The 26564-nt window shown below is 41.1% G+C and overlaps 1 protein-coding gene across 3 annotated transcripts in view; it reads right to left on the reverse strand.

The window, feature by feature from the left end:
- Rbm27 (RNA binding motif protein 27) overlaps positions 1–13184 on the reverse strand; it is a 62489-nt gene extending 49305 nt beyond the window's left edge. The window contains exons 1-2 of one of the 3 annotated variants that reach the window (XM_021650731.2): positions 12941–13184; positions 1234–1352 (exon numbers count right to left, since the gene is read on the reverse strand). In XM_021650731.2, the coding sequence (XP_021506406.1) occupies positions 1234–1352; positions 12941–12999 (178 nt within the window). In that variant the 5' untranslated portion in view covers positions 13000–13184. Of the gene's footprint in view, positions 1–1199; positions 1353–12940 lie in introns of all 3 variants that reach the window. The other 2 variants (XM_021650732.2, XM_060377335.1) reach the window with 2 other exon arrangements.
- Positions 13185–26564: the final 13380 nt, after the last annotated feature.

Below are 26564 nucleotides of genomic sequence, written 5' to 3' on the forward strand. Positions count from 1 at the left end.
CAGGAAAACTTCCTGCAAGCTCTGTATCATGGCAGGACTTTGGTAAAAAGGTAGGAAAGCTGTTTATTTTGAGACAGTCTCATGCAGCCCAGGCTGTATTAGCAAAGGATAATGCTGATCTTCTTATTCCTCCTGCCTCCAACTCCCTAGTGCTAAGTTACAGGGAAGTACCTCACGTCCAGCTGAAGGTAAGAAGTTAAAGGTGCAAAGAGGAAAATAGTATCCATCTCTCTGTGGATCTCAAGATGCCCCAGCCAAGAGGGAAAAACAAACAAACAAACAAACAAAAAAAACACATTAGGTTTACTGTTTTAACAGCAAGAATGTGCAGCTGCAGAGCTAGGGAGACTGCTCGGTTAGTGAAGCACTGAATTTGAACCCAAATCCATGCCACGGTGACACTTGTTTGTAGTCCCAGCACTGGAGAAGGAAGATCACTGAGGCCTAGCCTACTTTGCAAGTTTCAGACCAATGATACAAACTCAAAAATAAATAAATAAAAATAAATAACATATCGAAGGCTCCTGAGAAATGACAGGAGTTAACCTATGTTCTCTGTAAGAACACATGTATGAATATAAATATGTATAAATACATACAAATAGGTGCACAGACACACAAGTACATGCACGCACACACACACAAAAGCACTAGAAGGCAGCTTCCAAAGCCTTAAACAGTTATCTCCTAACCATCAACTAAATATTGCCAAAAGCTACAAAGAGTCTAAATCTAAGCAAGTATTAGAACCACTGTCTCAATACAGGGAAGAAGAAAAAGACAGAAAAAACCTGTCCTTCCCAAACACACAACAAATATATAAGCATTCATAATGGGCACACTGAAGTATTCAAGGGACCATGCCTGATTCACTGCAGTCTGTGCCTGTCTCACTTCAGAAGCACACATAGTAAAATTGGGATGATACAGAAATCAGCATAACACTGTGCAGAAGGATTACATTTTCTTTTTTTTTTTTTTTGCTTGAGTTATATCTTCGTTAAGTTTGGTTGTGTTGCTGCTGTTTTGTTTAAGGCAGGATCTTGCCCAGTAGCTTAGGACTTGGAATTCCCTACATAGCTCCAGGTTGGCCCTAAATCATAATTCTTGGGAGACCTTAGCCTCTCAAGTTTTGGAATTACAGGCATGTGCCACCATCCCTGGCTCTTTTCAGGAAGTTTTAAATTAAAAATATTTACCTAAAATACTTGGTTGAAGGCCCACAACAATTACCTTTTTGTAAAAAGACATCAAGTTGGTCAGCACAAAAGGCTTTCAATTCCTTCTCAGGTTTGTCCTTCTTGACCAGGGCTACAACATAGTTGGCTAGGGCTGAAGGGTCCGCATCACATCTAGTTAAACAAAGAGAAAATTAAAATTAAAATGATGAAACAGTTTCTAAGGAGTTATGTTACTGAAGAAATTACCAGTATTTTAGAAAAATCAAAAGTCAAAGATTTAAAATGACTGCAAATACAGAAAGGTACTGTAACAAACAGCATATATATATATATATATATATATATATATATATATACACTCCAAGTGAGATTTTCCTTTTCTGCTTGTTTTTTTTTTTGTTTTGTTTTTAATAATTAGTATTCTTCCTATTTCCAAGGTTCTAGTACCAAGAACACTAAATTAGTACATTTATTTGCTTTCTTGGAGCAACAGGAAATGGGTTACCCCTAAATTGCTGCCACAAATAATACCCCCACCAGGAACTGTGTTTCTTGTAACCAAAGAGGAAAAGCAGGGAAGGGAGTATGATAGATTATTTCTTTTCTCAGGGTACGTTCCCTAGAGCCACAGAGACTAGTATCTAAAATTGGTTACTCAATCTACCACTAACCTTCTCACCCTGTTCCTTAGGCACTACTGGCTAGCTTGCTTCACAGCTATAGGCAAAGGAAAGCTTCAAGAGTTAGACGCAAGGATACAAGAGCTTGAAAGGTGGCAGAAAGAACCTTCATTTGCTTTGATACTCAAAAAATCACCTCCTATGCCAGAGATCACATGATTCTGGCTTCTGACTCCTGACAAATCTGTCACAAGTAATGTTTTATCTAAGCCATATCAAACTAAAAGTTTACACATTACAAATATATACATGTATGTATTTCTTAAAATAGACTTGATTTTCTAATACATTCAGGTTTAAGTAACACATATCCCATGTACCTTCAAAGAGTTATTTGGGTTTCGGTTTTTGTTGTTATTGTTTATTTCTAAAACAGGGTCACACTGGTCTAGAATTTTCTTTTTTTTTTTTTTTTTTTTAAGATTTATTTATTATGTATACAGTGTTTTACCTGCATGCCAGAAGAGGGCACCAGATCTCATTATGGATGGTTATGAGCCACCATGTGGTTGCTGGGAATTGAACTCAGGACCTCTAGGAAGAGCAGCCAGTGCTCTTAACCTCTGAGCCATCTCTCCAGCCCCCTAGAATTTTCTATGTGGCATCAATCTACGATACTCCTCCTGCCTCTGCCTGTTGGAATGGGAGGTATGCTACCATGCCTGGTTCTTATCAAGGTAAAATGAACATTCAGGATGACAGTGAGTCATCACACACCACCAATGATCCAAAGTCAGGCCCTTGCTGCAAAGCACTTTGCCAAATGAGCTCGCCCCAGTCCCCTAGGTACATAGGCTTTCTTTATAGGACCACCCTTCCCTAACAGTGTTGGCACTGGGCAATGAAGACAAGAGTTGGTCTTTTACTAATAATGTGTAGGCTTTTCTATAGTTGCTTATTTGCTTTAAGATTGGGTTTCCTTGGCCCAGTGTGTCCTTGAACTCAATGTGATTTTCCAACCCTGGTCTCACGAATCCTGTGAATGACCATCATAAGTTGAAATGTCTTAAAACTTTGTTTGACAAAGGAGGCCTAAAAATTATAGAACAAGATTATATTGAACAACATTTTATAAGGATTTGATCACTTTGCTTGCATAATGATTTAATGAGTGACCAGGGAAATAGTTCAGTGGTTAAGAACCTGGGTTTGATTCCTAGTATCCTCATGAAGACTAATAACCACCTGCAACTCTACTTCCAGGATATTCAACTCCTCTTTCTAATCTCTGCAGGTACGAGGTGTACAAGGTGTACATATATATGCAAACTTCATGCAGATAAAGTACGTAAGTAAATAAATAAATATGGCAGAAAATGGCAGGGTCTTTCTTTCCTTCTTTCCTTCCTTCCTTCTTTCCTCCCTCCCTCCCTCCCTTCCTTCCTTTCTTTCTTTCTGGTGTTATCAAGACCTTCAGCGTCTCATGACCTGATAAGCCTAATTCTGAGTAAGAATATGTGAAGCCAGGGGCCAGAGAAATGGCTCAGCAGGTAAAAGGGCTGACTGCTCTTCCAGGACTCGGGGTCAAATCCCAGCACCCACATGGCAGCTTACACATATCTGCAACTCCAAGATCTGACACCCTCACACAGACATACATGCAGGCAAAACAGCAAAACGTACATGAAATAAAAATCTAAAAAAAAAATTTTAAAATAGTATAATGCCAGGTGTTATGGCTTACACCTTTAATCCAGAGGCAGATGGGTATATGTGGGTTCAAGGCCAGCCTGGTATATAGAGTGAGTTCCAGGACAGGTAGGGCTGTATAAAGAGACCCCATCTCAAAACCACAAAACAAAAAGAATGTGAAGTTTCTAGTCAGAAACAAAGTATCTAGTTACTAATTTATTAATAAACCTACGTACTTTTTTTTTTTTTTACATAATTTAGTATTCAGACTAAAGGACACATAAATGCAGAATTGGGCTGCTTCTGTGAAAGACATTTTAGGGTGATTGAAACAAGTTACCAATATGTAGCTCACACTGTCTAGATCTCAAATGTAGCCCAGGCTTGGCTCAGTCTTGGAGATAACCTTCTGCTTCTCTTTAGTTCTCGGTTATAGGGATGTACCACAATCCCCCAACCCCAATCTAATGAAATACATTTTGGAGTGATAGTGTCAAAATGAAGATGAATATTTAAGATGAAAGAGTAGACAAAGACTCTAGGAAAGGTTTAAGCATTTGCTTAATGTAAATAAATGAATGGTACTAACTAGTACAATTCTACACCAAGCACAAATGTATGTTACAGCCAAAGGAATACGACCATTTCAATCTATATATTTCAATATGTGTTGAGGAAGTAGGCTATCAAGGAAACCATCAGTCTGAACTACTAAGTCATACTAAGTGAACAATGAAACAAAGACATTTGGGAGTTTTATGTCAAAACTGTCAGACCTTTCTAAAATCTTACTCATCCTTTCAACACATGACTCCTACTATAATCTTCAAAACCTCACAATTATAGTACATAGCCATGGTACTGACACTTAAGCTAGTAATAGCCCAATAGGATTTTCAGAACTGTTTCTGTTCACAGAAACTGCCTAAGACCCTTGATATACAAAACCACCCTTGTCCTCCCAAAATGACTTTTTCTTTTGTGCACCCAGAAATAGTGTACAAAAACAGTGTGTACATAAAACCTTTAGCCACTTGTATAGAACCAAGCTTATGGATTCTGTTTAACTACTGATATAGCACATTTAGAAAGAAATTTTAAAATTTTGTGTTCATAGCTTACACTAAACATGTATATTTCTGGGCAAAAAATGGGTTTCTGTTTAAAGGGTTAGATTATTACACTGGGCTGAGAATGGTGGCACATGCTCTAGTGCTCTGAAGGTGGAGGCTGGATCAGCTGTTCAAGATAAGAGTTCAGATTCAGCTTCAGCTATAAGAAACAGTGTTTTAAAACAAAACAAAAATGGTAGTCCAGAAGCAGAGGAGAGGCAGAAAGGTGGAGAGAAGAGATGGAGAGGCAGAAGGGAGGTAAAGAGATGGGGAGAGGTGGAGAGACAGGAGAGAGGTAGAGCAACAAAGGAGGAGAGATGAAGAGGCAGGAATGGGGAGAGGTAGAGAGGCAGATGAGAAGGGGAGAAGCATAGAAGAGATGGACAGAGCAAGGAGAAAGAGCATTAAAAAGGGAGAGAGGCAGGAGAGGGAGAGATGGAGAGGCACACATGGGAAAAAGGGAGAGGCAGAAAAGAGTGGGAGGTAGAAGCAAGTGGCCTCTCTGACTTAGAGGGCAACCTGGTCTACATAGGGAATTCCAGGCCAGCCAGGGTTACATAGACAACAAAAACAATAACAAAACCTAACACTAAAATTGCAAATCTTCATGAAAACTAAGTACTTCACTCAAGAGAAGGGCTAGTGAGATGGCTCAGTGGCTAAAGGCCTTGCCCAGCTGAGTCCAAGCCCCAGGAGCCACAGCAGAACTGTGGCTCCCACAGTTGCCCTCTGACTGCCACATGTACAATGGTGCAGGTATGCCCATACAAACAACACACACACACAATGTATGTACACACACATGCACAAGTAAAAAAAAATTAAACTTTAAATGCTTAAAAAATTAGAGTCCATCTTTGAAGTAAAACTAGCTTGTAAATCCATACATGTAAAATTTATTTCACATCACATATACTTTCCTAACGTATATCTGCAAGCCAAATTAACATGTTATAAGCCTTAACCAGTAGTCACTTTCATTGAAATAACAATAAATGAAAGAAAATTTCAAAAGCAGTGTGTTACCAATACCAAGACTCATCAAAATTCACATCCTGTATAATGTAAAATGTTTTAATGGTCTTTAAGTCATCTTAAAAAACAAAACCAATTACACAGCAGCAGACCTGGTGATAGAGACCTGACGTCCCAGCTACTTGAGAGGCTGAAGCTGAGAGATTATAATATCAAGGTCTTCCTGGGCTACACGCTGAATAGACTAGGCAACTTAAGTGAATCTCTCTCCCTCCCTTCCTCCTTTCTTTTCCCTCTCTCCATCCCTCATCCCTTCATTCCCTCCCTTCCTCCCTCCCTCCCAGTCTCTCATATTCTCTGCTTTCTCCCACTATGGCTATATGGCTATGCCCTATTCTCTATCTCAGTGACTCAAGTGTTGGGATTAATGGCATACTCCACTATGCCTGGCTTTATCTTACTCTTTTCTGTTTCCTTTTTTCTTTAAATCATTTATTTATTTATTTATTTATTTATTTATTATCTAGTAATTTACTTATTTGAGACAGGGTCTCTTTCTACATGATCTCTAGCCCTAGAGTTCAGAAAGATGAAATGTTATCCCATATATTTCTTTTCTCCTCTTCATGGTCCCCACCTCTGTGTGTGTGTGTGTATGTGTATGTCTGCTATCTGCCTGCCTTTCTATCTTCATGTATCCTTCTCTCTCTCTCTCGCTCTCTCTCTCTCTCTCTCTCTCTGTGTGTGTGTGTGTGTGTCCATGGTCTACTTACTTGCCAGCCCAGGTCCCAGGTTTGTGTTTCAGAGGTAAAACTTAATTAATTTATTTATTGTGTTGAGGCTTATGTGGGCTCTGGACTACCCTGCCTGAAAAAAAACCAAGTGTGTGTACATGTCAGGGAAAGGAGCATTAGAAACACTGGACTCAGTGCAGTAGACTATATATCCAATGTGGAGTCAATCTCTAATCCATGGGGGGTGGGGAGGGCGGGTCCTCCTCTTTTCAGCTCCTGAGTGCTGGGATTAACTTCACTGTACTCTTACTTAGGGGTTTTCATGAAAGTATATATGGAAGAAATAGCTTCAGATTTGTTTTTGGTTTTGCTTTTGATAATATTCATAATATAAACATCCATCTGTCGGCTCCAAATGCCATTGACATCTGAACTGTGGATTGTAGAACAGTAATCACCCATTGAATATATGTACAAAGTTAGATTAGCAAAAAACAAATCTCGTTTTTTTTTTTTATGCTGGGACTCAAACCCAAGGCCCTCCGCATTACTCTATCACTAAGAGGCACCTCCAGCCCAAACTTACTTTTCTAATTGTCAAGCAATCAAAATATACATATGAGGATGTTCATTCATTCAAACATTTACTATTAATTAAGTACCAAGTTTCCTTCTTTAATTTTTGAGACAGGGTTTCTGTATAGCCTTGGCGGTCCTAGAACTCACTCTGTTGACCACAGTAGCCTCAAACTCAAGAGATCCTCCCGCCTCTGCCTCCCAAGCGCTATGATTAGAGGCATGCACCACCACCACCACTAGCCTTAGTACCAAGTCTCTTGCTTGATGACTTTGATCATTAATCACATGACTAGAAGATGGCTATGAAAAAATATCAAACAAAATTACAAATGGTACAAAAAAAAGCATGTAAAAATTATTAAAGCAACAAGAAAACATAGTGATAGGAAACGAGGGACTATAAAAGCAACTTCTGGCTTCTAGCCTATAGCTATTGGGCCAGGAAGAATGAAGTCAGACATATTTAGGAGGCAGACCAAGGACATAAGAACAAGTATGCTCTTAACTTAGTACACCAAAATGTGTCAACAAGTCTTCTGGCAAAATAACCCCTGTCCTATTAGCCAATGAATGTTGTGTTAAACAAGTCTCATGTCATTTCACAGGCACAAGAATTTTGTGAAGCCACTAGTGTACCTTAGAAAATTGAATGTAGTCGCAATACTCATTACACCCCAGCAGGCCTAGTGACCACTAGCTGATGTTTGCTCCTATTTAGGCAACTGCAGTGATAACTAGCCAGAATTTTATATCATAAAAATTGCCAGCTTACTCCAGGATGTAAACCATACTTGCCACGACTATTAAACCAATAAATAAGAAACAATGAAATAATCCTACTCAGCCAGGTAGTGGTGGCTCATGCCTTTAATCCCAGCCCTCAGAAGGCAGAGGCAGAAAAATCTGAGTGAGTCTGAAGCCAGCCTGGTCTACAGAGCAAGTTTCAGGACAGCCAAGGCAACACAGAGAGACCCTGTCTCAACCACCACCATCATCCCGCAAAAAAGAAAAATTATCCTTCTCTTAAAGCTTTTGCTGCCCTTTCCATCACATTTCAGGATGTCAACATATTTCTGATTATAGGTGAAAGACTCTGAAGTGATCAGAATGCCCTGAAACTACACACAAAGTCCATGGCTTTCACTTGCAGCTCCTGTTCTTAGTTATAGAACAGCAACCAGTTACTAGAACTCACAGAAACTACAAGTCCAGGACTTTCACTAGCAACTCCTTTTCTTATAGGATGGCAATGAGTAAGTAACTCACTGTTTTATACACAAGACAAATGAACATTTGTTAAATGGTAGTGGCACCTAACATTCATAAACAAAATATCTGCAAAGCTAAGTGTATCTTCATTTATCAAAAAAACTCCTAAAATTTACAGTACAGAGTGCCTAAAGAACACAAAGCACTCTGACAGTACACATTATGACCACACTATATTTGTAAGGTGGGTAAAAGGCTAATATTTAAGAAGAGAACAAATAATTTCTCCAAAATCAAAACTAATCAGACAGATACAGAAGTAAAAACTAACTACCCTGATTCACACAATCTTCTATTATATCACACAGACAGAAGTAACTGTCCAAGAAGCTTATAAACTCCTCCAGTCCTTTAAAAACACACACCCAATGGCACACAACCTGTAATCAAAACGCTTAAAATAAGGCAGGATTGTGAGTTCAAGGCCATTCTAGACAACAGTGAAATCCAGACCTATATAATAGACTTGCTTTTAAAAAAAAAGGTTCATGCCTTTAATCCTAAAACTTGGGAGGTTAGAGAGGGAAGGATCTCTGTGAGTTCCAGGCTAGCCAGGGCTACACAAAGAAACCCTCTCTTGAAAAACCAAACCAAATCAAAACCAAAGCAAATTTAAAAAAGAAAGAAAGAAAACAAATACACCAAGACAAATCTTTACAATAAGCCAAACAAGAAGCAACAAATATTTAAAAATTCTGTCACAAAGCTGACAGTGATAGAGTACTTGCCTAAAAAAATACTAGGCCCTGAACTCAAATCTTGGTGTTGTTTAAAAAAAAAAAGAAAAGTTCAGTCCCATTTACTTTGGTAGAAATGCAGGTCTGTTACTATAATAAAAATGCTGTCTTGGTCCCAGAGAGCTAGGTCAGCAGATAAAGATACCCACCAAAAGGCCTCATGACCTGAGTTAGAGCCCGGGAACACACATGGTAAGAGTGAACAGACTCCTAAAAGTTGTCCTCTAACTTCCACATGTAGAAATACATACATACATGCACACACACACAGAGTAAGAACTGTATGTTTCAAATGATTTCAAGTGATTTCTGATAGAATGATGCCACAACATCCCAATTTATGCACAACTCCTACATGGTCTCTCTGACAACGATGTCTACAATTCTTTATAGGTAAAGAAAAATAAGGACCTCATATAAAATCTGTTATTCTAGCCTGTATTTAACTTTTGACCTGGTTTCCTCTTTTTAGCGTACTCCCATCAAAAATGGTAGTAGTGGTCTTTCCCCAGCAAGCTAAGGGAGGCAAAGGGCTATTCCTTCCAGAGCTAGAGATATGGCTCAGCTCCTAAGAGCACTGACTGCTCTTCTACAGGACCCTAGACGCCTCACAACAATCTATAACTCCAATTCCTGAAAACCCAATACCTCTTCTGACCTTCATGGGCACAAGGCATGTACATAGAGCACAGACAGGCATGCAAGCAAAACACCCATACAATAAAAATAACATCTTAAAAGAAAAGGTACAAGAGGAATAGACTCATGTGCTCAGCCATAGCTGGATTTCAAGCTAGCCACTGCAACTAACTACATTATCCCAAAGCCTGACAACTGCTCTGAAATGCTATGTTGTAGTAACATGTCAATCTGCCACGAAAAATGTTCTTGAATCTAGAATATGAAAAGTAAATTTACAAACAAACCCTCATTAGCATATCATTTATGTTTTAGAAGATCTAAACAAAAAGTAATCTGCTATAACAGAGCACCAAGAATGAAAATCTATATAGCATTTGCACTTAAAATTTTTATTAACATCTCTCTCTAAAACCAATACTATAAATTGAAAATAAAACTTTATTTCATAGGTCTAGAAAAGACACATTGTTAAGTCTAAGTAGTGATGTTAAGTCTTTTTTTTCTTTCTTTCTTTTTTTTTTTTTTTTTGGTTTTTAGAGACAGGATTTTTCTGTGTAGTCTTCGTTGTGTAGACCAGGCTAACATCAAACTCAAGAGATCCACCTGCTTCAGACTCGTGAGTGCTGGGATAACAAGCATGCACCACCACCACCTGGCTCACAAATTAAGTTTTAACAAGTTCAAGTAATCTTTTATTTGGTCGGTTTTCTTCTTTTAAGACAAAGTCTTCATTCCATACTCCTAGCTAGGCTGGAACTCACTATGTAGCCCAGGCTGATCTGGAAATCATGGCAATGTTCCTGCCTCAGACTCCAGAGTTCCAAGTCTCACTGGATTCCAAGTGTGCAACACCAGGCCTCGCTTTCAAGTATTCATTTTTTTTTGAAGATTTATTTTTATGTTTTTAATTATGTGTAGCCGTGTATGTCTGCATATGGGTATATACATGTGAGAGTGAGGTGCTCTCAGCCGCCAGAGATACAAATGTTTTGAGTCACTTCACATGGATCCAGAAAACCAAACTCGGGTCCTTTGGAAGAGCAGCAAATACTCTTAAACACAGAGCCGTCTCTCAAGCTCTCAAGTATTCATTTTAAAATGCATTTTTCATTTAAGATTACAGAATAATTTAAAAAATTGCAGTCCAGTAAAAAAAAAAATTACCCTAATAAAAAATATCACTATTAAGAAAGACACCATTCCTACACTAAATTTTACGTTAAGGAGGGAAAAAGTACTAGCTAGTATCTTTACTATATAGTAAAACATTTTAGAGTGCCTCAAAAGAAAAAAAAAGATTAAATAAAAGGAGTTATAATGCTAAAAAGTGGTTACTGCCTACCTAAGATATAAAACATATTTACTACTTTTAAAAGACTCTTCTACTAACCAACAGAGCGCTTATCTAGGTTAAGGAGAAAAAGAAGGCGGGCTAGGGATTGAGCTCAGCCAGTAAAGCCCTGGGTTCAATGTTCAATGCAAGAAAAGACAAACAGGGCAGCAGTGTCCAAAACAGACTCTTTCAAGTGCTAATTCAAAAAATATAACTAATTTCTTAAAAACACAGACATTTTCCCTTTTTTCAGTTCTTTCCACACGTATGGTAAATTTTCCTAGGTCTATCCTATTTGCAAACTGCACATCACAACTTAGTTCCACCTTTGGGCCCTAAAACTTTCCACTGTAGAAAACAAAGCAAAGCAAAACAAAACAAAAACCAAAAACGATGAAAATATTCTTCTACCAAACTTTTAAGTATGTCCAGAAGTCCTTTTTATTCTAACTGGACTAACTGTTCTACCTGGCATAAGCCTCAGAAGCCCTTCTTGCACTTATTCACTCACTCATTCATTTCTTTATACCTAGGTTACTCATTCACATGCAAACGGCATTTCAGACATACAGCCTCCTTCCCCTCCTGCCTCCACAAGAGCAACACAGTGGACTACAGATACATGACCTCCTCCAGAGGTACCATTCCCCCCACCCCCACCCCCGCCAAAATGAAGTAGTAAAACAAACATAAAGTTAGTTAAACCAATTTCTTGGGGAGAGAGAGGGGTGAGGAACTAATGGCTGAACAGGGAAGCAAAGCATGACAGTGTCCCCCAACAGCCTCAACTTTATCACACCTCCACACCTGTGGGACTACTTCCCATTTCCAGCCCCTGAAAAACACTCATTTTTCCCCTTAAAACTAGAGTAATCTGATTTTATGAATCAAGCCCTGCCTTTCTCCTCCTCGAACCCTCCTTGGTGGGGGGGTGGGGCAATGAGAGGGTAAATAAGAAACAAGTTAAAAGGGGGCAGGAAGTGCTTCTTTCCCTTCTTCCATTCGGTTCCCCATGCTCTCTTCAAAGAATCGGCGAAAGACTCATTTGTTTCTTCTCCCATTCTTTACTCCCCACAAGACTGTGCCAGAGACTAGCTATACCCGAGTATCCCCAAACACTCCACACAGCCTTTACTTTCTCAAAAGTTATAAAACTGCAAGTTTATGCCTCTGCTGTCCCTGTCAAGCCTCCCAATGATATCTCTACCACTGAAACCCAAACTATCTTAAGAGGACAGGTCTCTCATTCTTCTTGCCCCTCAACAATTACCCTACGCCCCAATTACAGCTGCCTGTCATCTTTCAACAATGTTTACAATGTCCTTATTTATTCCTGGTCCCATTTTATTCTTCTAATACCTGTATCTTAAAAAAAAAAAAAATAGTAGATACTGCAAGTATATCCGATTCAACCTCCAGTTGATCCGATTCAATACTCTACTTGGTCCTTACAAACCTCAAACACAAAAATCTCACAGTACCTACAGTACCTAGAAATCATCAATTCTACCATCAACTCAAGTACAACCTAAAATCCCTTAGTATCTTTGCTCTCATACTCATGAGCTCCTCAATAATTTATCAAAACCCTCCCAATGCCCGCCTATCCACCTCAGCACTCCATCTCTCAAACCCTTCAATATTCTCATCCCTTGGAGCTCACCCATAATTACGACTAAGATGCAGGGACCCCCACTCTCCCTCTCTGCCCCACTATCCCGAGAAGGCCCTCGACCCCGGGCTCCTGTACACTGTTTGCAAAGTCCTCCAGCCTGCTCCGCCGTCGCACACCTCAGCCTTCACATTTAAAAATCCCTCGACTGTCGCGCCACCCGCCTCAGCTCCCGGGTCGCCGTCCTTCAGTCTCCCGCCGGCCTGCAGCCCGAGCTGGCTCCCGGTGTGTGTCCTGGGGAAGCCCCGACGCCGTGCCCGGCCCCTGCCCCCTCACCTCTCACCACCGCGGACTAGTACCAGGCGGGCGGCCCGGGCTCCCGCCTCCCCTCCCCCACGCCCCCGCGGGTCCCCAACGCCCATGCCGCCGGCCCGGCGCGGCCCGGCGCACTCACATCGGCTCCAGTAACTTGGCCAGCCAGGACTTGAGGGCATCCACATCCTCTATGAGCATGGTGCAGGGAAGGCGGGCTCGGCCGCCGCTCCTCCTCAGGCCCGCCGCGGGTCTCCGCTCGCCGCCGCCTCGCGTTCCCTCACAGCTCCGGGTGCCCTGACCCACCGGGCATCTTAGAGACTTCACCTACTCCCTGGGCCGGGGCCTAACAGGAACTAACCCAAGAGCCCCACTCAACCTAGCCTGGAGGCTCAGGGGGGCGGGAGATAAGCTGGAGTGACGAGCGCGCCACCCAATAGGCGAGAGAGGGCCGCGCGCGGCGGGCCAATCGTAAGGATTGCCCGCCCCGCCCGCCTGCCGTACCCAGTGAGGGCGGAGGGGCCTAGCAAGGTAGGTGGAGAGTTCAGTGAACTCCCGGTGCAAGATGGTATCTTGGAGAAGGTGCGGTGCCTCTTAAAGGGTCCACGGCGCCTCTTTTGACCACGCCGCCACCCACACCCGGAATGCCGGAGTCGGCTGCTGGGAGTGCCTTGGGGAACCCGGAGAGCCCCTCTTCCTGGTTCCTTCCGCTCGTTTTTCCTGGAAACTCACTCCGGTGTCCCGAAATGACTCAGCTGTAGTAAATCTGCAGCACAGCGTGCAATGCTTTCACGTCGGACACATTGCAAAGATCTTGCTAATTTTTTTTTCTTCTTTACGCACTCATTTTGATGATGGGCGCTCATGCTTCTATTTTTTGCTACTAAGCCTTAATTACACCGAATGTTTCTCTCTCGCGCTCTCTCTTGGTTTTTGTTTTTTTTTTTTTTTTTTTTTTTTGTTTTGTTTTGTTTTGTTTGTGTGCTTGCTTGTTTTTGTTTTTCCTGAAATCAGGGTTTCTCCGAATAGCCCTGGCTAGCCTGGAACTCGTGGCCTCAGATACCTGCCTGCCTGTTTCCCCAGTGCTGGGATTAAAGGTGTACGCCACCCTCGCTGGGCTTTAAATTAAAAAAAAAAAAAATCTCCTAATTGCATCTCTAAGTTTCAGTTGTTTTTCAGGAGGAATTTTGATCAGCGAACATCATTTAAAAAATAATGGCAAAAGCGGGGCGTTGGGAAACCCTGTCTCTGAAAAAAAAAAAAGAAAGAAAGAAAGAATAATAAATGAAAAAAAAAATTGAATTGTGTCAAAAATAGGCCACTAAGTTTTTATTGGATAAGAAATTCCTGTTTGTGTCTGAAATTACTGCCTTGGCACTGGAGTTAAAATAAATGCTCATTCCAACCAGGCGAGTTGGTTCATGCCTTTAATCCCAGCACTCAGGAGGCAGAGGCAGGCGGATATCTGTGAGTTCAACGGGAGTTCAAGAACAACCAGGGCAACACAGAGAAACCCTGTCTCAAAAAACAAACAAACAAAAACGAAAAATATATTCAGTAACAAATACAGAGACTCTGTTATATACTTAAGCACCAGGTGGCCAATAGAGGGGAAATCCTAGATAACTGAACAGTTTATGTAATATAATAACATACAGTAATTACATATAAACTGTTTATATGTAATATAATAACATTTTGGAAAATACCCAGTGAGCTCACATCTCACAGAAAAGAAGCAGAACAATTCAAAATAAGCAGTTGTACTAAATATACTGTACACAGAGCATGGACTGGCCAGCTTGCTCTCTATAATGCAGCCAGATAATGGTAAACATTTCTGGTTGTGTGAACTTTGAGGTCATTGTGGCAACTATTCAACATGAAGTGAGTTTTCCTAAACCTGACCATAGATGATATGTTGACAATTGTGTCTGTGTTCCTATAGCATGAAAGTTTTATTAAATTAAAAATGTCTATTCCATGTAAATTTTTGCATCACGAAATATTATTTTTCTTGGCTTTTAAGACATGGTTTTGTTGCATAGCCCAACATAAAACTGTCCTGAAACTATCAGTTTTCTCCTGCCTCTGTCTCAAAAAACAAAAAACAAAACAAAAAAAAAAAAAAAGCACCTAGTGTTATGAAGTGTGGAGTCATTTTCAAACATGATTTGTTTTTGTTATCCCACCTTCCTGCACTTCTCCCCAACCCCGGCCTGTCCTTTTACCCTTCCACCCTTAGTAAGCCTCACATCACATTCCTTTCACAAGTGTTTTATTACCCTCACCTTTTCTCACAGCCTCATTCCCCTCTTTCATGCCTGCATTTCTGGTGTCAGGACCTCACTCATACCCAGACAGATCCACACATGCAAATATTAAAAGCTAGGACCCTAATATGAGAGAGAGCATGCAATATTGATCTTTCAGAGTCTTGGTTACCACACTTAATAGCATACAGACCCATCCATTTTCCTGCAAATTTCATCATTTTATTTGTCTTTCCAGCTGAATTAAATCCCATTTTGAGTATGCAGCACATTTTCATTATCCATTCGCCTGTTAATGGACATCTAGGCTGACTCCATTTCATAAAACATTATTCTTTTCATTCTTTTCAATCACTTAAAAATGTAAATGGCACTGTAATCTCACAGGTGCAAGAAGACAGGTGCCATCAGAGTTCAGCTTGCTGGCCTCTGCTTGGATACCCTTTATGTAGAGACACAAAATAGAAGTTTTATTTATAACGAGAGGGAAAGCCCAGAGAAATGGATTGATGTATCCAGAATCCCATCTCTGTGGAGCAGAAGTTGTTTCCAGAACCTCTGATGGCAAGCCCTGAGTTCTCCCACACCCCCCTGTTTCCTCTCTCTTACTCCTCCTTTTTATGCTTATATGTTTTTCTTTCACTTCGGTCATTAAAGTGTTACCCTAAAAAACATCAGACAAGTTTGAAAAAGGAAATCCTGATATAGCCATTCATGCTTACAGTCTCACTTAGGAAGTAAAGGAGGAAGAAGAAAATAAAAAATATTTAAAGAATGCGTTGATTAAGCCTAGTTCTAACCATATAATTTGACACAATGAACAGGGTACCGTGGTTCATGCCCATAATCCCACTACCTGGAGCCAGAGGCAGCAGAATGAGTTTCAGGCCAGTTCCTTGTTAGGCTACATAACAAGAACCTGTCTCAAAACCAAACAAAAAACTGTGTGTGGTGACACATTGTTTAATCCTAGAACGTGGAAATCAGAAGCAGGTGGATCTGTTCGTTTGAGGCTAACCTGGTCTACACAGGGAGTCCCAGGACAGCCAGAGCTTTATAGAGAGATTCTGTCTCAAAAAGGGGGGGGGGAAGCAACAACAAAACCCACAATAGCTGGGTTGAGAGGTGGTTCAGCAGGTAAAGATACCTTCTACTGAGCCTGGGGAGCTGAATTCAGTCCCTGGGACTCATGGTGGAAAAGAGAACTGCCTCTCACAAGTTATCCTCTGACTTCCACATGTTCACTGTACCCAAACACACACACACAATAAAGTGTAATAAACATAAAAAGAAGAAGAAAAATTAACAAAAGCTGGCCAGTGCTAACACATGCCTTTAATCCCAGTGCTCCAGAAGCAGAGACAGGTAGATTTCTTGAGTTTGAGGCCAGCCTGGTCTACAGAGTGAGTACCAGAACCAGGGCTACACAGAGAAACCTTGTCTTAAATAAATAAATAGATAGATAGATAGATAGATAGATAGATAGATAGATAGATAAGGAAGGAAGGAAGTAAAAAACCCACAGCAGTTAAGATTGCAAGAGTGCTTGCTGCTCTACCATAAAACCAGGGGGCAGTTTCCAGGTACCTATATAGCAGGGCTCACAGCTGCCTGAAACTCCATTTCCAGTGGATCTGACATCCTCTTCTGTACTGTAGGGGCACAAGACACATGCCTGCTGCATATACATAGATGAAGGTATATACACATACTCATGAAAATGTATCACTCTTTTTTAAAAATAAGAAACAAACAAACATAAAAGCTGGGCATGGCAGCAAATGCTTTTTTAATTTTTTTTTAATTTTTTATTTAACTTTTATTAATTACACTTTATTCATTTTGTATCCCCCCATAAGCCCCTCCCTCCTCCCCTCCCGGTCCCACCCTCTCTCCCCCCCCCCCCGCTTTCTGTATGCCCCTCCCCAAGTCTGGCCAGGTGCAGTGGCACACGCCTGTAGTCACAGAACTTGGGAGGTAGAGGCAGGCAGATCTCTGTAGACTCAGGACCAGCCTGGTCTACATAGCAAGTGCCAGGACAGCCAGAGCTATATAGTAAGACCCTGTCTTAAAAAACAAAACAAAATAAACAAAAACCCCCAAAACTGGACCTCATGATACAAATGGAACAGGTATTGCCTATCACTGTAAATAAATGCTTTGCCAGAAAGACAAGCAGGGATTACAGTGGTGGCTTATCTTGTAAAAACACTTACTGCAAAGGACTCCAGCACCCACACAGTGACTCTCATCCAGATGCAAGTCCAGGTCCAGGAAATCTGATGCTCTCTTCTGATTCTTCTGATTCTTGTGGCACCAGGCACCCACATGGCACACATACATACATACATACAAGCAAAACATTCATGTACATAAAATAAAATAAATTTCTTCTAAAAATGCCTAATGTAGTTATTGAACAAGTTTACAAGGCTAATCTCATAGGTTAGTATTGAGTAATCAACTTCCTGATAGCCAATGTCATCTGTTGACTGACAACACTGCAACATGAGCAGTCATGATCATGGCAGCAGGATACGCTGAGTAAATTTTTTCCCTTTTCTCTGCTTCAATGTTATCATAACTACTTTGTGAATTTAGGACATTCTATACATGTATATATACCTGGTGTGTGTGTGTGTGTGTGTGTGTGTGTGTGTGTATAAATACTAGGACCACTTTTTTTTTTTTTAAGAAGGAGGCTGATGCTTCCCCCCCAGCTGCTGCTACTGGTTGCTGTTGAGAAGCCTGAGGTATCCTGAAACAAAGATTGGACTTGCCCCAAGGAATCCAATGACTCTAACCAGCAGGGAGTAGCCAAGAGACTTATACCCCTTCTCCCCACTAACCTTCTTTCTCTCCTACTTGGTGTTACGGTGTTGGAAGGATTAAGTTAGGTAAGAGTTGGAAGAGAGGCAGAGGTATAAGAACCCAATAAATTAGATTAAAAAGTACACCTACAGACTTTCTTTCTTTCTTTCTTTCTTTCTTTCTTTCTTTCTTTCTTTCTTTCTCTTTCTTTTCTTTTCTTTTCTTTTCTTTTCTTTTCTTTTCTTTTCTTTTCTTTTCTTTTCTTTTTTTTTTAAGACAGGGTTTCTTGAGACAGGCCTGGCTGTCTTGGACTCCTTTTGTAGATCAGGTTGGCTCCAAACTCACAGAGATCTGTTTGCCTCTGCCTCCCCAAGTGCTGGGACTACAAGCGTGTGCCACTGCACCTGGCCAGACTAGCTTTCCTGGCATTGGAAGGCGCTACGGAAGCTGCCAAGGGAGAAAAGTAATCAGGAGTCCTACCCAGCCATGATAGCAAATCACAACAATGACCAGCATAAGATACCCAGCATTAAGATATCATAAGGTCCAGCAGTGGCGCCATTATCTTGAGGGAAACCAAAAGCTGTCTAATTGGTCTAAGGCCCACCCCCAAAAAAGGAAATTCAGTTTGTCCTGAGTCTGGGTCACCTGGATCAACTCACCTGACGGGGGGGGGGGGGTCATTTTAATAAGAGTAGTTGGAATTTTAGTACTTTCTGTCTAGAGAAGAAGCGACTACTGCCGCTTCCCTAAACCAGTGTAACCCCTACGCCCCCGGGCAGGGGCAGTTCTCAGCCCTCGGCAGAGGAGCTTGCTTTCACAGCAGGATAAGGCCATTCCAGCACACCAGCACCGGTGGAAATGTAGGGAACAGCTACCTGTTTACCCCACCTGACAGACTAGAACAGAACTCCCATACCGCAGGCTTAGGGGACATCTCGGAAGAGGGGGGCAGAAATATCGTGAGAGCAGAGGACCAGGACCTTTGCTGAGATAGTGTGTTCTCTGTATATGACAGAGAAGCTGGACCAATATAATTGCCTGAAAAGGTAAAGCGCAAGTCAGCGTGGATGGGGGAAATCTCACAAGGCCCCACCCATAAATAAAGAGGTGCAGGCAGTTAATAGTCGCTGTGTGGGGAAGGATCATTCTTCTTCCCCTAGGGATGAGTTCCTTCATTGGCTATCTAATACTAAGTGGCCAGCCCTAAAATATATACAGACAAGCAACCCTAAATGGACACAGCAGATTGTGTGTGTGTGTGAGAGACAGAGACAAAGAGAGAATAATAAAGAAAAGGAGGTCAAATATTTGAGATCATGGTGGGGGAAGGGTTTGGAGGGAGGAGAGAGAAAGAGAAATGATATAAATATAGCACTTATATATGCAATTCTAATTAAAAAAAATATCAGTTGGTCCTGAGTCTGGGTCACCTGAATCAACTCATCTGACTCGGGGAAAAAAAAGTCATTTTAATAACAGTAGTTGGAATTTTATTTGGTGGACAAATTATGAGTCAAATTGTGCCTTTATTGAGTGCCTTTATTCTGAAAACAGATTTGTTTCTCTGGGAGAACTCTGTTTTAAGGGGTTCAAAAATTTTATATATGTATATATGTGTGTATGTGTGTGTTTAAAACAGTTATATGTCTCTTTATGTGAATGTATAATACTGAATGATATGGTGGACATAGAGAGAACGGAACCATTCACACCTTCCTGGTGGTGATGTGAAATGATAGCGTCTCTCTGAAAAGCAGTTTGACATGTTCTTCACAATTAAACCTATTGCTGGATGTGTAGCACACACCTGTAATCCCAGCACTTAGGAAGCAGAGGCAGGGGGATTATGCCAGGCTAGGTTACAGTTTCAGTCCAGCTACCTGAGATTGTCTCAAAAAACCAAACCAAAACCCAAACACACAAGTAAACAACAGAACACTAAATCTAGAAATTCAGTATGAGACAGTAATTGCACTCCTGGGCATACATTTCAGAGAAATGAAAATGAAATAGTATGTTCACATACAAAACCAAAGGTGTATAAGCTCTTTATTTGTATTTGCCAAAATATGTAGCCAGCCAGGATATCATTTAGCAAGTGGAGGGTTAAAAAAGTGTAGTGCATACAGCAATAGAATACTACCCACTGTGAAGAGGACTGAACTATTGATTCATGAAACAACTTGGATGGATTACACTGAGCAACAAAGCCAGTCTCCAAATTTTACATACTTTCTGTTTCAGTTTGTATAATGTTTGAAAATAGCATGAATTTAAAAGCAGAGGACAGAAATAGGAGATGAGTCATATGGTAGTATAACCTTTTTGTACCTCAATGACAAGGTGGATTGGAGAGATTACTCAGTTGGCAAGAGTGCTCGCTGCTTTTCCAATAGACCAGAGTAGGTTTCTCGGCACCTATGTTAGATGGTTCACAACTGCTTGTTACTCCATCTCCAGGGATGTGATACCCTCTTCTGACTTCCATAGACACACAAGGACATCTGGACACCCACACACACACACATACACCTTAAATGAAAGAACAACGAGAATAGTGACATTGTGTGTATATACAAATGAATACTAGTAAAGATTAAATCAAAGTCAGGATTCTGGTTGTGATACTATAGTTTTGCAAAACGTAACTCCTGGAGAACATTAGGAAATATGTGCAAGGGTTCTGCCTTTTTTTTTGTTTGTTTTTATGACACAGGGTTTCTCTGTGTAGCCTTGGCTGTCCCGGACTCGATTTGTAGACCAGGCTGGCCTCACAGCAATCTGCCTGTCTCTGCTTCCCAGAGTGCTAACATCACAAGTGCACCACCACACCCAGCTGCCTGCCTTATTTCTAAGTTGACTTTTCACTATAAGGATCACAAGAAAAAAAAAAAAAAGAAAGACAGAAAAGAAAGAAAAGGAAGGAAGGAAGGAAGGAAGGGAAGGAGGGAAAGCTGTTTCACTTGGTAAAAAACTGTCTACAGAAGAAAAAGTTAAAAGCAGTATCTGTAACTAGATAGCCATCCTGTTATCCTTGTTTTTAGAGGGGGAGACCAATTTGGTATGTGGCCACTCAAAATAGTCCTTGCCCCATTCTCTGAGCTCTGTGAGCTTTTGTTGGACCCCTGTGGGAACAGCGTCTGACACCTTTGCAGACAGGAAAAGCATCTAAAAGTACGTGAGGTTCTGCTTCCATGGCATCTTCCGAGGAGGAGCACAACATCAGTGGCAGGAGACTGACCGGAAGGCAGCTCCCTCTGATTATCTTCTGATGTAAGAACTGACTTTTCTCCTTTTGAAGAAAAAGACTGAACAAATCCTTTGAAATGTGGGCATATCAAATAATAATAACTGATACTGCTGAGTTACCTTGGCCTGGTACTTACAAACAAACAAACAAACAAACAAACAAACACAAAACAGGACTGGATAGATGTCTCAGCAGTTATTAGTGTTTCTTTTTTCTCTTCCAGAGGACATAGGGTTTGTTCCAGCCCCTACACTTAACATCTCATAACTGTTTTTAACACCAGTTCCAGGGGACCAGGCTGCCTCTTCCAGCCTCCATGGGTACCCATACATTTGTTCTTAACAAACAAACGAAAACCAACCAACCAAATGGAAAAGAAATCACGGGCTGTCCAGATGGCTCACTCAGTAAAGACTCTTACAGTTAAGCCAAAAGACCTGAATTCAATCCTCAGGACCCACAAAGTGCAAGGAAAGAACTGACATCCAAAATTTCTGCTCTGACCCCTACATGTGTGTTGTGGCACCAGCAGGCATGCCTGTGAACACGCACCCGCACCCACGCCCACTCGCACGCGCACACGCACACACTCACACATACACACGCCACAAACAAAATATATATGTTAAAATTAAAAAAAAAAATAGACTCACTGTGACGGCTTCATGTCCATCAGACTAAAGGAGGCATAAGTGAGGAAGGGAAACCAGCTAGGGCTGGTACATTAATCTGAACAAGAAGAGAAAATAGCAGTTTGAACTAGGTGAAAGGTGAGAGGCTGGACTGTGGATGCATGTGGAAGATAAAGTCAGTTTGTTTTGATGACAGATTAATCCGGGTGTTAAAGACAGATATGAGTCAAGACTGACACCAAAGTGTCCGGTCTGAGCAACTGGCCTGGAATGGGGAGAAATGGGTTTAAAGAATAGCTTGTAGGGCTGGACATAATGGCAAATGCTGTTCTCGGTACTCTGGAGGTTGGGGGAGGAGGAATGAAAGCTCCTGGCTGGCCTGAGCTATCCAGCAAGATTATGCCTGAATAAATAAATAAATAACAAACCAAACAACAAATCAAACAACAAACTCACTGCTCTCTCCTCCCACTCTATTTCTGACCCCGTTCTGATCACATATTCATGAAAGCACCCAAAAAGCACACGGTGCACCAAATTCCTGATCCACAGGAGCTCTGTGTGATAATAAATGGTTTGTCATTTTAAGCCAATAAGGTTTAGAGTAATTTTTTGGATGGCAAAGGTTGTTTTTTTGTTTTTTGTTTTTCTTTTCTCCCCCCCCCCCATCTTGGCGATAGGACTAGGGACTCACTTCTCCTGAGAGATATCTGAAACTATTTGAAAATTTTAAATTTTTAGTCGGTTTCTTACTAAGTTGCCTAGACTGCTCTGAATGAAATGTGCAGCCCAGGAGGGCCTTAGATTTGCAATTCTACTTTCCCAGGAATTCAACTTCCTGAGCAGTTGGGATTAGAGGCCTATGTCATCAGGCCCTGATTTTTAAATTCGTTTCAACACTGTCTAAGTATTGACTGGCCTAGAACTCCACTCCTCCTGCCTCTGCTTCTCCTACCAGATGACACACCTGCACCACATCAGACACAAAAACAGTGTTTAATGACTCAGGTGTCACACTGCCCATATAAGCTCATGACGTAGCTCTCAGTGCTCTGTGGAATGTCAAAGATGGCAGCTGCACACTGTGTGTGCTGTACCTGGAGTCACTGCACAAGTGCTGGACTTCTAGTCCCTTCGAGTTACAGATATTACCGTTTTAAAAAAATGTACGCCAGGTCTTCAAACATTTTGTACCTGGGGATGAAAATTTCCCCAATTTGGTTGCATTTATCTAAGACAAAGAGCATTTTCCATTAACTTAACAACTGTTCCTAGCTTGTAGCCATCGGGTCTAGAGTTTTCATCAACTGATGAAACTGGTTTTCCGTAGCATTGCTTGCTTGCCTCTTTCATATTTCTTGAGCACTTAGCTATGTACCAGACATTGGTAAATAGTACCCACGTGTGGCACAAGCCCATATTCTGTCAGCAACCAAAGGAGGTAAGTCTGATCATTATCTCCATTTCACAACAGGATTCAGAGGTCCTGGGTCAAAGGAACATGCCTAAAGTCACAGAGATAGACAAGCCTCAATACAGACCTTGGCACCTGATTCCAAAGCCCATAAACATAAGCACTGTACACACCCCCAAACTCAGCTGACTCATGAGCTGTGTCGGAAGTTGCACACAGAATAATGTTGTTATTAGTTGAGCTAAAAGGATTATTCCTTCTTCTCCGTATTTTTCTTTTTATTGCTTGGATCATGAAAAAGGAAGTTCACCTGTGTGCAATGATTCACATCTGTGATCCTGGACCCTGGGAGGTTGAAGCAGGAGGATCATGTATTCTTGGCAAGCCTCAGCTACAAAGCGATCTGGAGGCCAGCCTGGGGTGCATAGTCAGGCTATTATAAAAAAAAAAAAAAGAAAAAAAAAAAGAAAGAAAAATGTAGACGTGTAAAGAGAAAAGTAAAACATGAACGTAAGAGAAGAAAACCACTTATAGACTGAAGCTGTCTAAAGTAAAATAGTCACTGGCTACCATGTGCCTGGGCATCTCCCTTGAGAAGTGTGCATAGCTTTTTCCTCACAATCCCTTGTAATTTCAAGATAGAGAAGGTGGGGAAATAGGCATGTAAAACAATGGCACAAATGAACTCAAACACAAGACAAAACTGATTATAGCCTTACGGATCTAAATTTAGAAAAGGTATGAAACTGAATGAAATAACCAGGGACAGGTCTGAGAGGGAGGAACTGGGTTCTATTATGATTTTTGAATTCTGAGTGTTACATAGTTTGGCAATCACAAAGGCATAAGTCACAATTATATGATCATAACCAGCTCAATTAGCCTGGGGAAGAGATTCTTAGAAGCATAAGTAAAGCCATTAAATTGGGCTAATGTTTTTAGGCTTATTTTCCTAATGCCGTAAATAGCTAACATTTTAAAATGCTTACAGACACATGTACAAACAGAAACAGGGTCCATGCACACATCAGTTCTTTCCTCCTCATAGCAATCTGATGAAGTACATGTTATTATTACCTTTAAAGGGTAGTATTAGTTGTGGCCTCAGGAAATTGATGTGTATGGGTGTTTGCCTGTAGGTATGTTTGTGTGCCATGTACATGCCTGGTGCCCTCAGAGACCAGAGAAGGGTGTTTGATTTCCTGGAATTGGTGTTATGGATAGTTGTGAGCCACCATGTAGGTGCTGGAAAACTGGATCCTGGTGCTCTGTAAGAGTGCTCTGCTCCACTCCTGCACCCTGAAAAAAAAAAAAAAAGTCTAGTGTTATGGTGCATGCCTGCAATCCCAGCACTCAGGAAGCAGAAGCAGGATGATCTCAGTGAGTTTGAAGCCAGCCTGGTCTCCGAGTGAGCTCAGCACAGTCAGGACTACATATCAAAATCCTGTCTCAAAACAAAAATAAAGCAGGGTGGGGTGGCGTATGCCTTTAATCCCAGCACTTGGGAAATACATGCAGGAGGATGCCTATGAGCTTAAGGCCAGCCTGGTCTACAGAGCAAGTTCCAGGCCGGCCATGGCTACACAGAGAAACTCTGTCTTGAAAAACAAATGAACCAACCTATCAACCAACCAACCAACCAACCAACCAACCAAAACCCCAAAATAAGTAAACAAAAGAGTAGCAATTCTCTTGATTACTGAGCCATCTCTCCAGCTCTTTTATCGTGAGCCCTCACTTGGTTCCCAGGGACTTGGCCCAACTGGACGTAGCCAAGGAATGAAGAAAAGAGAAACTCAAACACACATATATAGAAAAACTGGGATTGGGTGGACTGGGGTCCTCTGATGAAGACACGGAAACATAGCTTAGCATGTTCATTACATAGAGATAGACACAGAGGCAGGGTTATCTGAACATGGAGGCAGATTTAGCTAACCTTGGTACCATCTCTGGAGGGAAGCAGTCTTCAGATGGGAAATAACTAGGGGGAGAATGTTATGTGGATGTTTTCTGCAGGCACTATCAACATCTATACATGGACCAGGCTCACCCTTGGGGGAGGGAGGCTCTGGCATTTTCCTGTGGGGCTGAGGCACTGGGGTCCTTGACATGGCCATGCCCCTATCAAAGGCACACATTCACCCAGACCTTCCTCTGTTCCCCACACTTTATTTTCTTAATTTCTTTCTCCTTCTAACTGGTGCTTCTATAGTTAATGACACCATCACTTCTGAACAGCAGTCATAGCTCTGCCTTTCCACTATTACTCTTTTCTACTCTTCTTCGGAATGGTCGTTGTAACACATAAATAAAACATTCCTTTCCTGCTTAAAGCCCCTGACTGGGCTCTCATTGTTCCTGCTGTTTAATGTCAGCCTTTTCCTTCCAGTCTCTATTCTCTATGAATGATACGACTATGTCTGTCTCTCCAGCATGAGGAGAGTGTCATGTACATAAAAGATGCTGGATGAATGGAATCCAGATGCTGCTGCCCTCTTTTGTGAAGCCAGGGATCAAACCTGGGACTGTGAACATGCAAAGCAAGCGCACAATCCTCGACCCCTTTAGAAAGACACATTTCAGTCATTTAAACAGGAAATAAGAATGAATTTGGAAGCATGAAGGTGGTTTGGCATAGTTTGTAGTCACTGAATCACTTGTTTCCTTTCTGCTTAAATGTCTTATTTTCTTTAAATGATAGCAACTTTGATGTCTTTAAAAGACAGCAACTATGATTGTTTTGTTCTTCATTCTATCTTATTTCTATGTCAGGCTCATGGGAAGTGCTTAATAAGTATTTGCTACGTGAGAGATTTCAATTACTAATGTGATTTGTGATGACAAATAGTACAAGTTAGGTCACAATTATAACAGGAAACTACAACACCAGTTATAAAAGCTGTGGAGCATGAGATTCTCTCACTCATTTAAAAATATTATAAAGTACCTACCATGTGCCAGACATGCTAGGCATAGGCCTACTATCATGAAACTTGAAGTCTGGTGATAAACAGGCAATTAAATTTAGCTTTTTTAAAATTTTTTATTTTTTTAAGGAAGATAAAGAACAGAGCACTTCAGAGGAGACATTTAACCAGGTGTTAGGAAGTGATTTCTTAATTGTTACTAGTTCCAAAAAGGTGTGCAAAGTGATGGGAGTGTGTTTGTGTGTGCAAAACCCTTATTTGAGAAAGCTTTCTTCTATGTAGCCTAAGGCTCCTTCTTTCTTTCATCCAACATTTTTTTTTATTGAGCTCATATCGTATACCAGACATGTATTATACCATCATTAAATTTTATATTTCTCTACAACTACTTGTGAAAAAGAAGTCTTTAGTACTGTAGATAGCCACATGTTTGAGCTGCTCGCCTCTTTTAAA

Source organism: Meriones unguiculatus, chromosome 2 (assembly GCF_030254825.1).
Source record: "Meriones unguiculatus strain TT.TT164.6M chromosome 2, Bangor_MerUng_6.1, whole genome shotgun sequence".
NCBI lineage: Eukaryota > Metazoa > Chordata > Mammalia > Rodentia > Muridae > Meriones > Meriones unguiculatus.